Genomic DNA, 15,836 nt, shown 5'->3' on the forward strand with positions numbered 1-15,836 from the left:
TTTTACCTATTGTATTAAGACACCAGCTTAACATATGTTTGTTCGATGACTTGATTGAGAATTTCTGAGTAACATTTATCTTTTATAGCATAATCTCAAAGTTAACCCCCTCCAACTTCCTATATTTCACACATGACTATACTGAACTGGTACAACACTGCTACACGAAAACTCAAGAAGCCCAAAGTTTTTTTCCTGCTCAAAGAAACCTACTTTTAGAAAGGTACAAAAAGAATAAGCTGTATTAACTTGCAAGGCTGTTGCCCATTCATTCACCAAGGACTTGTAGTGTCTAATACAAGCCAGGTATCATTTCAGGCACCAGGGACACAATGGTGAACAAGGCAGGGAAGATTCCTGCTCTTGGGGATTTTCAGTCTAGAGGAAGGCAAACAAATAAATGAACTTGATCTCAGCTGATAAGTTCTATAAAGAACTATACAATGAGATGGGAGTTACAGAGCTGGGAAAGGAGAAAGGTCTACTCCCTAAAAAATGAATGAGCCAGGGGCACCTGGGTGGCTCAGCTGGTTAAACGTCTGACTTCGACTCAGATCATGAGATCAAGGTTCATGAGTTTGAGCCCTGCATTGGGCTCTCTGCTGTGAGCACAGAGCCCACTTCAGATCCTCTGTCCTGCTCTCTCTCTGCCCCTCTCCTGCTTATGCTCTCTCAAAAATAAATAAACATTAAAAAAACATTTAAAAAAATGTGAATGAGCCAGTCACGGGATGATTTGGAGGAAGAATTCCATGCTGGTTGGTATTCCAGACTGCAGTGCACAGTGTGAGAAAGGAATAAGGTTGCACCTAAGGAAGAGTAAGAAGCCTCACTCAAGTGTGGTCCTAACCATGTTAGGGAAAGGAAATAGGACAAAGGAGAGGGAGACGAAGGCCAGATAACAGAGGTCTCAGGATTATTATGGGAAGTTTGGATTTTATTCTAAATATCAGGGAAACCCTTTCAAGGGAGTTCAACAGGGAAATGACATGATTTGACTTATTTGACTAATGGTTTAAAAAGACCACTCTATCTGCTATGTAGAGACAGACTTTAGGAAATGAAATTGAAAACATTGAGACCAAATAAGGAGACTATTACAGGAACCTGAAAGAGACTAGGATAGTTGGAGGTAGGTGATACTGTGGCAATGCACAAAAGATCAGACCAATTCAAGATATAATTTGGTGGAATTGATGGGATTTACTCATGACTTAGAAGTGGGTAAGAGCAAATGAGGAAATAATATGTATTTTCTAGCACTTTCCACTGAAAAGGCCTAGAGACATTGACCAAATCAGTCACAAGGAGTGTCCCCTAGCATCCAGATTGGGTCCTGAAGTATCATTACCCACACAAATGAAACCAGGTTTGGGGCACCTGGGTGGCTCTGTGGGTTAGGGGTTGGACTCGATTTCAGCACAGGTCATCATCTCATGGTTTGTGGGATCGAGCCCCACATGGGGCTCTGCACTCACAGCCCAGAGCCTGCTTTGGATTCTCTCTCCCTCCCTCCCTCCCCCCCCTCCCCCCACTCCTCTGCTCATGCTCTCTCTCAAAATAAATAAATAAACTTAAGAAAAAAACAAAAAACAAACCCAGGGTCTTTAGAAAAATGGCTGATACCAGGTTTGGGACAGAAAATATACAAGATAAGCCTGGAACATTTTGTTAGATTAGAAACAATGAGAGCTTTCAAAACAAACAACTGGAGTTGTATCAAAAGGGTTCAAAGCCAACTTGAAGAGGATCCCAGTGGTCAACAATGAGAGAACTGCAGCATCACTAAGAATAATGTTAGTGGATTAAATCACGTCGACTATTTAAATCCATTCATTCACAAAGATTAAGGGCAAAAGCCTTCACTGGGAAGGCTTGGGAAGATGCCAGTGAACAATTCATTATTTTTCATAACAATTTTTTTTAAAAGAAGGGAAATTAAGCATTTATCCTGCATTTCATTAAAACCTATAAAGTAACCAGAGAGTTAATGAGAGGAAGTTTTTTCTTTAGAAAGATTCTGGCTAATAAGGGAAGAAGGAATGACAGAATGAGCATAGCACCATTTTCTAACCTCAAATGCAACACTGGATCTAGGTCATGACCATCGATGGACATATCACAAGAGAAACGTTCCTCCTGATGAAAGTACACAAACCACCTATCATGCTTCTTGCCCCCAAATCAAGCCTGAATCAGACCAAGCCTCCAATTTACAAAAAATATAGGTGTAAGCAGTTTACAGGAAATACAGATGAGAGAGGGTCACATTAAAACACCACCACAGGGATGCAAAAAGCAAATCTGGAAATACAGAGAATGCTATAGGACAAATGACCAGTTCCTTAAATAAGCTGCAAAGAAAAAATTTAAAAAGGGATATATTAACCAAGACACTGTGTGAACCTTGATTCCTGATTTGAACAAAGACTCGATATGTGAGACTATTAAGAAATTATTCATTTTTAAAAGTGTGGTAATAGGTTAACTAACTGAAATTTAAATAAAAACTTGGGGGAGAAAAGTGGTAATAGTACTACGGTTATGTTCAGAAAGGACTCTTTCCTTTAGAGATACACACTGGAATACTTACGGATAAAATGATATGCATGGGCTTTGCTTTAAGGCAATGAGGTAGGTAGCAGGAGGCAGTAATAGGTGGAGTTACAGATAAAATAGAGGTGGCTATTAGTTGATTATTACAACTAATAAGAATACTCTAGTTAGGGGGGCACCTGGGTGGCTCAGTCGGTTAAGCGTCTGACTTCGGCTCAGGTCATGATTTCACAGTCTGTGAGTTCGAGCCCCGCGTCGGACTCTGTGCTGACAGCTCAGAGCCTGGAGCCTGTTTCAGATTCTGTGTCTCCCTCTCTCTCTGACCACTTGTGCTCTCTCTCTCTCTCAAAAATAAACATTAAAAAAAATTTTTTTAAATAAAGAATATAAAAAGAATACTCTACTTAGGGCTTCATGTATTTTTATTTTTCTGTAGATTTGAAATTTGCCACAATACAGTAAAAAGTTTTACAGATCGTATGTCAGTTTGAAGGAAACTTTTCTCATATGACCGTAAGATAATGAAAACGGAATGAAAATTTGTAAAATTTTACTGGAAGCTAGATTTCTTAAAAATTCTCAGTGTTGTGGGGGAGGAGGAGCTAAGTCAAAGGAGCGTGTGACCCTTTATCTCAGGGTCATGAGTTTGAGCTCCATGTTGGGTGTAGAGATTACAAAAACAAAAAAACAAACAAACCCCCCCCCCAAAAAAAAACTTAATAGAAAGGTAAAATGCGCATTACCTGGTCACGGCAAACACTTTGTATAATACGCTAGAGCTTTCAGGTGGAGCTGGCAGTTGATATTTGCAAGAAAGAGTATCACATTCCCAGGCGAAGACGGAATTATCTTTAAAACAGCTGACGATGGTATTACTTAATGGTAAAAAGAAAACCTAAAGAAGGAGAAAAACAATTATTGTTCACATAATGATCATATAGCCCATAGCCCTCTTTAAATTTAAAATTATCCAAGTTGGGGCGCCTGGGTGGCGCAGTCGGTTAAGCATCCGACTTCAGCTCAGGTCACGATCTCGCGGTCCGTGAGTTAGAGCCCCGCGTCGGGCTCTGGGCTGATGGCTCGGAGCCTGGAGCGTGCTTCCGATTCTGTGTCTCCCTCTCTCTCTGCCCCTCCCCCGTTCATGCTCTGTCTCTCTCTGTCTCAAGAATAAATAAAATCTTAAAAAAAAATTAAAAAAAAAAAAATTAAAAAAAATAAAACTATCCAAGTTGTCGGGGCTTCTGGGTGGCTCAGTCAGTTGAGCATCCGACTCTTGAATTCTGTTCAGTTCGTAATCCCAGGGTTGTGGGACCGAGCCCCGTGTCTGGCTCCACACTGAGTGTGGAGCCTGCTTAAGCTTCTCTCTCTCTCTCTCTCTCTCTCTCTCTCTCTCTTTCCCTCTTTCCCTCCTGCATGCTCTCTCTCTCTCTCTCTCAAAATAAGATAAAATAAAGTAATACAAGTAGTCAATTTTTCTTTTAAAAAGTTACTTTTTGGGGTGCCTGGGTGGCGCAGTCGGTTAAGCGTCCGACTTCAGCCAGGTCGCGATCTCGCGGTCCGGGAGTTCGAGCCCCGCGTCGGGCTCTGGGCTGATGGCTCAGAGCCTGGAGCCTGTTTCCGATTCTGTGTCTCCCTCTCTCTCTGCCCCTCCCCCGTTCATGCTCTGTCTCTCTCTGTCCCAAAAATAAATAAACGTTGAAAAAAAAAAATTAAAAAAAAAAAAAAAAAGTTACTTTTTCTTGGGGTGCCTGGGTGGCTCAGTTGGTTAAGCGTCTGGCTTCGGCTCAGGTCATGATCTCACCATTCATGAGTTCGAGCCCCACGTAGTGCTCTCAGTGCAGAGCCCACTTTGGATCCTCTGTCCCGCCTCTCTCTCAAAAAGAAATAAACATGAAAAAAAATTGTTTTTAAGATTCTTTTTTTAGTGTTTATTTATTTTTGAGAGAGAGAGCGAGAGAGCGAGTAAGCAGGGGAGGGGTGGATAGAGACAGAGACATAGAATCCAAAGTGGGCTCCTGGCTCTAAGCTGTCAGCACAGAGCCCAACACAGGGTTCGAACCCATGAGCTATGAGATCATGACCTGGGCCGAAGTTGGGCACTCATCCGATTGAGCCACCCAGGTGCCCCTAAAAAAAAAAAAAAAAAAACCTTAAAAAAAAAAAAAGTTACTTTTCCTTAAAATAAAAAAATACATTTACAACATATGATGGGATAATACTGATATCTCATATACTATCATAAACTAAAAGGAAAAGTTTCTTAAATAAAAAATAGGGGACTAAAATAACTAGGCAATTCATAAAATACTAAGTAAAAATTTTAAAACATTTAACCTTACAAAAGATTGAAATGAAAACAATGATAGCATTTTATGAGTATCAAATTTACTATAAAAATAACACACACATATACATGCACACAAACTACATATGCTAACATATGTATTCTATTTACAAACTATATACTAATATAAACACAATGAAATACTGGCTACTCATAAATGTTAAAAATACTAAATGTTGGTGAGAGTATAGGAAACAGGCACTGTTATATATGGCTGCTGGTAATAAAAATTGGTTACAGATATTGTACAACACATTTCAGCAGCCTTGAAAATATACATCACTCCTAAACTAGTCAGTCGGCTTCTAAAAGTTAATCCTTTGGAAAAAAAAAATCAGCAAAGTGCTTTGAGATAAATGTACATAAATGTTTGTTGAGCATTATTTATAAAAGTAAAAAGTTGAAAACAAAAACATGGTATTTTATTCATGACTATTTAATGGACAATTGAGATTGAACTTAATAGCAAATCTGAAAATGCCATTTATTGCTAGTTTCTATACATAAACACTAAACGATGCTTACTTTTTAAAAAAATTTCTTTACTGTTTATTTATTTTTGAGAGAGAGAGAGACAGAGAGACAGAGAATGAGCAGGAGAGGGAAGAGAGAGATGGAGACACAGAATCCAAAGCAGGCTCCAGGCTCTGAGCTGTCAGAGCCCAACACGGGGCTTGAACTCATGAATGACGAGATCATGACCGAAGCTGAAGTCAGACACCCAACGGACTGAGCCACCCAGGTGCCCCAACACGACTTAATTTTGATAATATAAAATTTTAGTTAAAATTCACCATTTTCTCATAAGACCTTCAATGGCCTCTAATAAAATTTTGTGTCATTTGTGTAAAGCACACAAAGGGAGGGAGGGAGGGAAGGAAGGAAAACAAAGAAGTAAAGAAAATGGAAGAAACCAATACCCTAAGAACAAAATATGCCTGCCCATCTTCTCAAAATACATCTCCTCAAATAGCCTGAGATATTTCCCATGGTTTAATCCTTAGCTACATCTCTAACTCTTTATTCTTTCATTCCCATCTAGAATAGACTTAACTACATCCAAGCTTATTATTATTGTAATACTTTGTATTTGAACATAGGATTTATTCTTGTGTTGGACAGGAACAGGGATTCACCAAGAAGGCAGAACCCCTTGGGACAATCTGTAGTCTCTTTTCTGACCCCTGATTTGTCACACACCTTCAGAATTTACTGGTGTCAGAGGGAGGCCTATTTTCTCTTGAAATGCTACATTCTTCGGGGAGGAAGCGCTCAACGTTTTTAACGCTGGATTGGAGCGTCTCTTGAGTATTTACAATCGGGATATGGCTGTCATCACAATAATGAGAGGGAGCAGGCCAAAAAGGTCCAGGGGAAAAGCAGGATCAACGTCACATCTACTGTGGCTGTTTCCAGTGTTGCAAAAATAACAAATCAATAAGGCACCTATATGAAATACTTCTGCAACTTTCCATGTAATTTATGTTTTCACCCAAGCTATTATATATACACAGTTAAGAAATGATTCTAATAGTTAATGATATTACTATAAAAATTTCAGGGAATGGAAACCTGTTATTTTTATAACAATAGTTGAAGGCTGTTATCATGAACTGTTCTGTCTGATATACATAAAATAGTATCTTTTTTCAAAAATAAATAGTGATAAAAAAACACAGCCCTTACACACATACATACATAGTGCACTATGGGACATACTGGTTAATTAAAACAATCTACTCAGTGTTAATGCTAATAAGACACAATAAAAAAATGCTAATTTGATTGCTGCCCTTGCCTGATTCAACCCTCACTTTTGTCCTTGGCCCACTTTATCAAAGACAATCACTGGTACATCATTTGCCAACAGATTCAGGAAGATTTATAACCGGAAGTTCTTACTGAAAGCATGTGCAGTGAATACCCTGTGATCTGTAATAAAGGCTGAGATGCTGTTTCAAAACCAATGTGGAAAAAAGTAACTTAAGATTTTTATTATAATTAGCAATATTTTTCTAGAAAAGTAATAAAGTTTATTCCTTCTGGGAGAAGCAAAAGCTTTAAAGTTAATGAGCACCAACTGCTATTTTAGGGGAAGAGCTGTGATAGATTATTGCCTACATGATTATTCATTACTAGATTTGTGATTTTAATTGCCAGATTTTAATGATTATAAAATTGTTCCTAATGAATCATGTCATTATTTAGATAGTGTCATGTCTTGACAATCATAAAAAGCTTAGAAAAAACTTCAAAAGCACTAGCAAAACATAGTTTTTGGAGGGTTGGGCATCAGGGCGGGGCTGCAGTTTTCTTTGTAAAATAGGAAAATCCAGGCTTTCCAACTCACTTTTGAATTAAAAAAATTTTTTTAATGTTTATTTATTTTTGAGAGAGAGAGGGAGAAAGAGAGAGTGCGAGTGGCAGGGCGGTGGGGGGCGGGGGGGGCGATGAACAGAGAGAGAGGGAGACACAGAATCCAAAGCGGGCTCTGGGCTCCAAGCTGTCAGCACAGAGCCCGACGCGGGGCTCGAACCCACGTCCAACTCACTTTTGAGAGGCCTGTGAGCTCTTTTGAAAGTTAAGAGTTCAGGATGGTAATAAGAGCAAATGTACAATTAAGTCAAACATACAATTGAGGAAAAATTTAGCAAGCGCCAACTGTGCACAAAAAGTGAATTAAGTTTGGCAACACATTCTTTGTCAAATGTTTTCTTACATCCATCAGAAAACCTTCTCTGACATATACTGAACCACGGTAATCAGAAATCCTAGGATTTATTCAAAAATCCCAAACTCAATATTTAATTTAAATATTCTACCTCAAACATCAACAAAATAATCAAACTCTACTAATAGGAAGAGGCATGACTGGCTTACCTGAGAGGCAGTATGGTATCCTGGAATGACTTTGGGGTAAGACGGGCCTACAGTCAAACCACGTGTCTTTGGTAAGCTATGTGACCCAGGGCACATTACTTCGTGTTTCTGAACTTCCGATTCCCCATTTGTAAAATGAGAATGGTATCTACTTTTAGAATTATTTAAGTTTAAAAGTAACTAAATGAAGTGTAAGGTACACAGTGAATACTCAACAATGGGTTATCTATTGTTATTGGTATTGATTACTGCTACTGCCAGGTACAAAAACCCAGTGGAAAGATGTTGGAATGACAGGTTCTATCTATCTATCTATCTATCTACTTATTTATTTATTTTGAAGTTTATTTACTTATTTTGAGAGACAAAGAGAGCTAGCGGGGGAGGGGCAGAGAGAGACAGAGAGAAAGGCAGAGAGAATCCCAAGTGGGCTCTGTACTGACAGCAGAGGTTCGAACCCACAAACTGTTAGATCATGACCCAAACCAAAACCAAGAGTTGGACGCTCAGCTGATGGAGCCACCTGGGTGCCCCAGAATGACAGGTTCTTTAAAAACATTTTGAAATCAAAGGTCCACGGTTATTTATCTGAAACCCTTGGTGCCAGATATGTTCCAGAATTCAGAATTACTTCCACTTTAAGAAAGGTAATATGATGCGTATTTTGTAACATTACGTGTGGAACCCCTGGGTGACCTGGGGCAATACTCCATACTCAAACATATTAATATTTCAGCCTCATGTCAATTCATCTCAGATTTTGCTGCCAAATGAATTTAGGCAAGATCGGATTTTGCCGCCAAGTAAGTTATTTAAAAACTTTCGGGTTTCTGAATTGCTGATGAGGTATCGTTCATCCATTTCATGTAGTTCAAAAGAAATACAACACAGTTATCTTGCGGCTTTTTAAACAGGCATCTGACTGGACTGAGATAATCCCGTAACAGAACCAGATAACGGATAAGAATAACAGACAACAGAAACAGTAGCAGCTGCAGCTGACTTGTACTGTGCTCTGTGTGCACCATCCCCCTCCCTCCTGAAGCCAACACTAAGGCGAATGCTGCTACTGTTTGCATCCTACTCGTAAGGTTAGTGGCTCGGCTCATTGAAAATGTTGAACATGAATCTAGTCAAGCCTTTAGCTTACAAGAAATACAAATGAGAGAATAAGTTAAATGAAATAATGAAGAAGAGTGAGAACAAATCCAGAATTTGGGGCATTTTCCAGGACAGCTGTCCTGGTTGCTCTCAAAATAAATAAATGAGAGGTGTCTGGGTGGCTCAGTCGGTTGAGCATCCGACTTCGGCTCAGGTCATAATCTCACGGTCCAGGGGTTCAAGCACCGCATCAGGCTCTGTGTGGACTGCTCAGAGCCTGAAGCCTGCTTGGGATTCTGTGTCTCCCTCTCTCTCTGCACTCTGCACTCTCCCCAGCTTGCACTCTGTCTCCGTCTCTCAAAAATAAATAAACGTTAAAATAAATAAATAAATCGGGGCACCTGGGTGGCTCAGTCGGTTAAGCATCCGACTTCGGCTCAGGTCATGACTTCGCAGTTGGGGAATTCGAGCCCTGTGCTGACAGCTTGGAGCCTGGAGCATGCTTTGAATTCTGTGCCTCCCACTCTCTCTGCCCCTCCTCCTCCCCTGCTCATGCTGTTTCTCTCTCCTTAAAAAAATAAATAAACATGAAAAAAAATTTTTAAACAAATAAATAATAATAATGTCATAGGACAAAAATGGCAAAAGGCTATTTTAGATTAAAAAGAGCCATCATAGGGGTGCCTGGGTGGCTCAGTCAGTTGAGTGTCCAATTCCTGATTTCAGCTTGGGTCATGATCTCACAGTTCGCAGGTTCAAGCCTTGAGTCGGGCTCTGCATGACAGCTTGGAGCCTGCTTGGGACTCTCTATCTCCTCTCTCTGCCCTGCTCACATGCTCTTCTCTCCCTCTCTCTCTCTCTCAAAGAAAAATAAACATTAAGAAAAAAAAAGGGCCATCATAAAATGAAACTCACAGCATCATTTGTCACCATGTATCACCAAAAAAAAAGCCACAGAAGTTCTACTTATTTATTTACTTTTGAGAGAGGGAGAGCACACATGCACTCCTAAGACATTCTTAAGCAGGCTCCACGCCCAGCACAGAGCCTGACGTGGGGCTTGGCCTCATGACCATGAGATCATGACCTGAGCCGAAATCAAGAGTTGGAAGTTTTGGGGCGCCTGGGTGGCGCAGTTGGTTAAGCGTCCGACTTCAGCCAGGTCACGATCTTGCGGTCCGTGAGTTCGAGCCCCGCGTCGGGCTCTGGGCTGATGGCTCAGAGCCTGGAGCCTGTTTCCGATTCTGTGTCTCCCTCTCTCTCTGCCCCTTCCCCGTTCATGCTCTGCCTCTCTCTGTCCCAAAAATAAATAAACGTTGAAAAAAAAAAAAAAAAAAGAGTTGGAAGCTTAACTGATTGAGCCACCCAGGCACCCAAAAAGTTGTTCTATTTGAAATACAGAATCAGAAACTGGAATAAATACATAGACTTAGTAAAACACTTGGTAAGAATAAAAGTTTTACTTTTTTTTTCCTTAATTTATTTACTTATTTTGAGAGTGAGTGAAAGAGCAGGGGAGAGGCAGAAAGAGAGAAAGAGAGAGAGAGAGAGAGAGAGAGAGAGAGAGAGAATATGAATCCCAAGCAGGTTCTGCGCTGTCAGCACAGAGCCTGATGTGGGGCTCGAACTCACGAACCATGAGATCATGACCTGAACGGAAACCAAGAGTAGACGCTTAACCAGCTGAGCCACCAGGGTGCCCCTAAAAGTTTTACTTTAAGATTAGTTTACAACTACTTCCTGTTTTCAACAGAATAAGCCAGGAGTGGCAACAATCGGGCCCTCCTCCGGTTCTTGTTTTGGACCTAAGAATGTTTCTTTTTTACCTTTTTAAAATTATTTCACTGTAGACAGTCATGTAAATATATACGTAATATCTTCAATTTTGCTCTTGGTCTGCAGAATCAAAAATATTTACTATCTGGTCCTTTGAGAAAACGTTTGCAGGTAACATATAGACTATAATGTCCTATTATTTTAGAACAATACTTACATGCATACTGCATATTATACGTATGTTTTCTAAATCTTATTCTCCTATCACTAACTTTTGGAGACCTATCTGTTAAACTAAAATATCTAAATGACAATGCAAGGTTAGAATTGGCAACTATCCAGCATCTACTAGTTTTAATTTCATGGTAAAAAGAACAGATGGTTTTTGTGTCATTGTTTCATAACTGTTTCCATTGTGGGTTCGATTCCAAGGCACTCTTCTTTAGAATTTAAAATTCAAGTTAAGCACTAAAGCAATTAAACAAGAAAAGACCTACTAAGATATTTGGCCTAAATCCCTGATGAATAAGCTGGCTACAACTTTTATCTTTTTTTAATTATTAAAGGCAATCTAAAGAACTCTGACATGTCCAGGGAGACTACAAAATAAATTTCTGGTTGACATACCCTGCTAGCTGTTCATGTTAATGACCAAGAAATTAAAAGCAATATTGCACATATAATATAACCTAAAGCAATCACATAGGAGACTCAGACAATCTTGAAAATAGTATTTAGCTAATCAAATGGGGGAAAAAAAATTAAGCCATAAAAGCAAAAGAATTGGATATTCTTTTAAAAAGTGATTTATGCATAGAAAGGAATACTGATCAACAATAAAAAGGAATGGGGCACCTGGGTGGCTCAGTCGGTTGAGCGTCCAAGTCTTGATTTCAGCTCAAGTCACGATCTCACGGTTCGTGGGATTGAGCCCCACATTGGGCTCTGAGCTGACAGCTTAGAGCCTGCTTGGAAATTCTCTCTCTCCCTCTCTCTGCACCTGCCCTGCATGTGCTCTGCCCTCTCTCCCCAAATAAATAAATACACTAAAAATAAATAAGTAAATACATAAACAGGAATGAACTGCTGGTACATACAACAACATGGGTGAATCTCAAAATCATGCTGAAGAAGAAAAGCTTCATACATACCAACAGTGACTAGTTGTATTTATTTGAAATTTTATTTTATTATTTTTTAGAGAGAGAGAGAGCATGAGCAGGGGAGAGGAACAGAAGGAGACAGAGAGAATCTCAAGCAGGCTCCACGCTCAGCATGGAGACTGATGGCAGGGCTTGATCCCACAACCCTGGGGTCATGACCTGAGCAGAAATCAAGAGTCGGACGCTCAACTGAGTCATCCAGGTGCCCCTTATTTGAAATTTTAGAACAGACAAAACTAATCTACGGTAAAAAAAACATTTGGGGCGCCTGGGTGGCGCAGTCGGTTAAGCGTCCGACTTCAGCTCAGGTCACGATCTCGCGGTCCGTGAGTTCAAGCCCCGCGTCAGGCTCTGGGCTGATGGCTCAGAGCCTGGAGCCTGTTTCCGATTCTGTGTCTCCCTCTCTCTCTGCCCCTCCCCCGTTCATGCCCTGTCTCTCTCTGTCCCAAAAATAAATAAACGTTGAAAAAAAAAAAAATTAAAAAAAAAAAAAACATTAGAACAGTGCTTACCCGGGAAGGGATATATGGGAACTTTCTGGAATGATGGTAATAATAGGATTGCACAGGTTACAAAGGTATATGTATTTGACAAAACTTAACAAATGAATACAAACATCTGTGCATTTCATTATATGTAAGTTTCACATCAACAGATACTGAGCCATAGTCAATTAAATTCAGTCTTAAGTATTTATAGGCAAATACACTAATGTCTGCAACTCACTTTAAAATGATAAGCAAGAAAAGAATGAACAGTGGGAAAGATGGATAGAACCTTAATACGGTGTTATAACAACATAATAACGTAATAACAAAAGTCCAGTACAGGATAGTATAGGAACATGTTAACAGTAGAATCTACATGGTGTTCGTACATGTATTCACTGTGAAATTCTTACAAATCTGCTCCGTGTTTGAACTTTTTCAAAAACAAAAACCCAGTAAGTTAGAAATTGTAGCCACAAGCAACATCTTTCATCGCATGGGCCACTCTGCTTCACTTGTTGCTGAGTTATAAGAACACGGCTATGTGGGACAAAGTACATCATTACTCTCACATCATCTATAAATCCTGCTAACCGAGAAACGCGTCAGAGAAGCACAACAGACCAAGATGTGCCCCGCACTCACTGACCTTCTGTATTCCCACAGACTGTAGAATATTCAGCTTTCTTTTTCTCTGAAAGGTGTCCAAGTCCCACAGCTGTGCCGTATCAGAAGAAGTAGTGATGGCATATCTCCCTGATGCGTGCACAGAGATCGAAAATACTGATGATTCGTGTCCTCTCATCCAGCTAACTAGCTCCTTGGTAACTGTGGTAAAAAGTAAGAGTCATACAGGGAAAACACTATGTATCATCCAAGGACTGATTCAACTGATAGCTAGGTATTTATACGAGACACCTTCGTTAACACCTACAACAGTGGAAGCTGGCCAGTTGATAAAATGCACAATGGAACGGGTTAGTAACGCGAATGTCATGGACATGTGAGGAGATGAGGCCAAATAAAAAAGAGTTTAAGAACAGCTTTAGATGTGGTGGTAGGGAGTTTGGCCTTTCTCTTGTAATAGTTTCACATAGAAGAGTATCATATCTGTTGTGTATTTCAGAGAGAGCACTCTGAAGATACATGAGGGATACAGTGGAAAGAAGGAAGAGACTAGACAACTAATTTATCTGTTGCTATAATACTCTGAGGAGGCGATAAGGAAGGTCTAAAATACAAATGTGGCAATGGAGAAAGGAAGAAAGTCAAGAGTTACGAAGGAGAAATTCAAAGGGCTTTGTGATCAACTAGATGTATTGAAATAAAAGACGAGTTAAGACTTCAACGGTGCTAGTTTAGTTATATAACTAGATGGCGATACTATTAGCTGATTTAAGAAACACATAAGGAGAAACAGATTTAGCAGTGTGGGAAGAAGAGATCGTGAATTTGGTTTTTCAAATGGATCCTGAGGTGCGTGTGTGCATGTGAGAGAAGCACAGAAAACAGCCCGGCAGAGAAAATACCGAAAACCTCATTACAATTATCACTGGGTCATAGAATTATAAGTGATTTTTATGTTCTCTTTTACATTTTCCTGTGTTTCCAGGTTTGCTGTGGTGAACATGTTTTACTGTTATGAACAGAATTTTTTCTTTCAGAAAGATGAAACTGAGGAGAATAATCAGAAAGCAAGATGTAAATCTGGGAAGCATTAAGACACAAAGTAGGTCAAAACTGAAAACAGAGGAACAGAGGAACAGAGAAACCCTTGGGGAGAGAGTAGTAGTTTCCAAACACCGGTCTGAAGTCTGGCATTAGTTAATGATCAATTTTTCATTGGTCTTCAGTGAAATGAGAAAAATAAGGACAATGACATGAGTTTTTCATAAAGCTAAACTGAAAGTACTACCTTTTAATCTAGCATTCTATCCTTCTAAGTTTCTTTATGTTAAAAACAATCTCTCGTTTTATGAAATGAAGTTCTATCGTTTTTTCCTACGTCGGTAAAATTAAAAGTTGACAACCCATGTGGGTTGTTGTTCCTCTACTTTCTTTTTAATTGGGTAAAAACTCCCTAAGTCTAGGGACCACTGAAAGAACACAGGAAAGACTACTGAGAAGCAGTCAGAATGGTAGGAGGAAAACCAAGAGAGAGAAGAGTATGAAAACTAAGGTCTTAATGTAAAGCAAAGTGTTAAATGCTACTGAGGGGTAGGGTGAAAAGTAAAAAGAGAGCTTAAACAAACAGAGGTTACTGGGGCACCTGGGTGGCTCAGTCAGGTAAGCGTCCAACTCTTGGTTTTGGCTCAGGTCATGATCCCAGGGTCGTGGGATCGAGCCCTATGTCAGGCTCTTTGCTGAGTGTGGAGCCTGCTTGGGATTCTTTCTTTTCCTCTTTTTCTGCCCCTTTCCCACTCGTGCACGCACTCTCTCAAAATAAATAAAACATTTAAACAATCAGAGGTTACTAATGGCCTTAGAGAAGTCTCAACAGCGTGGAGTGGGGAAAGCAAAAATCAGAATCCACCAATGGGTGCCGTGAAGAAGCAAGATTTAGCAGTGAAGAGGGAGGTAGCTGGGGAGGTGGAGAAAACATCTTAAAGAAGGGGCTTCATTGGTAGGGGTGGGGGGTTCAACAGACAGAACAGATTGTAAACAGATGGAACTAAGAGAGAAGAGAATGGGTGGAATCCAAGGGAAGCAATCACAGATGAGTATAAACATTTGGTTTTTTAGAACTTCTGTGTGTGACAGTAGTGTTTTTTTAACACCAAAAATTGGAGACAGTTTAAAGGCCACTGACAGGTAACAGGTTTAATAATTATGGTGCTGCAAACATCTGTAGAGTAGAATATTCTGTACTGATTTTAAAATTCTGTATGAGGGGCGCCTGGGTGGCGCAGTTGGTTAAGCGTCCGACTTCAGCCAGGTCACGATCTCGCGGTCTGTGAGTTCGAGCCCCGCGTCGGGCTCTGGGCTGATGGCTCGGAGCCTGGAGCCTGTTTCCGATTCTGTGTCTCCCTCTCTCTCTGCCCCTCCCCCGTTCATGCTCTGTCTCTCTCTGTCCCAAAAATAAATAAACGTTGAAAAAAAAAAAAATTTAAAATTCTGTATGAATATTTTTTTTTTTAATTTTTTTTTCAACGTTTATTTATTTTTGGGACAGAGAGACACAGAGCATGAATGGGGGAGGTGCAGAGAGAGAGGGAGACACAGAATCGGAAACAGGCTCCAGGCTCCGAGCCATCAGCCCAGAGCCCGACGCGGGGCTCGAACTCACGAACCGCGAGATCGTGACCTGGCTGAAGTCGGACGCTTAACCGACTGCGCCACCCAGGCGCCCCTGTATGAATATTTTTAATGAAGTAAAGGAAATGACTCCACACGACAGTATAGATAGGATCATATATTTGTTAGAACGGAAAAGAGGCATATGCAGAGAAAACAGACTAGAAAGAGAAGTCCCTGCTGTACAAACACAGACTGTGTCTGGGCATCACTGAAGGACGACCGGTTTGTCTT

The 15,836-nt window shown here is 40.2% G+C and overlaps 1 protein-coding gene across 13 annotated transcripts in view; it reads right to left on the reverse strand.

Annotated features, from left to right (window-relative positions):
* The window catches only part of TBC1D31 (TBC1 domain family member 31), a 100,713-nt gene that overhangs the window by 51,127 nt on the left and 33,750 nt on the right, over positions 1 to 15,836 (reverse strand). For all 13 annotated transcript variants that reach the window (XM_045453778.1, XM_045453780.1, XM_045453772.1 and 10 more), the window contains 2 exons: positions 12,958 to 13,136; positions 3,300 to 3,451 (listed from right to left, as the gene is read on the reverse strand). In XM_045453778.1, the coding sequence (XP_045309734.1) occupies positions 3,300 to 3,451; positions 12,958 to 13,136 (331 nt within the window). The remainder of the gene's footprint in view (positions 1 to 3,299; positions 3,452 to 12,957; positions 13,137 to 15,836) is intronic.

Source organism: Leopardus geoffroyi, chromosome C3, assembly GCF_018350155.1.
Source record: "Leopardus geoffroyi isolate Oge1 chromosome C3, O.geoffroyi_Oge1_pat1.0, whole genome shotgun sequence".
NCBI classification, from domain to species: domain Eukaryota; kingdom Metazoa; phylum Chordata; class Mammalia; order Carnivora; family Felidae; genus Leopardus; species Leopardus geoffroyi.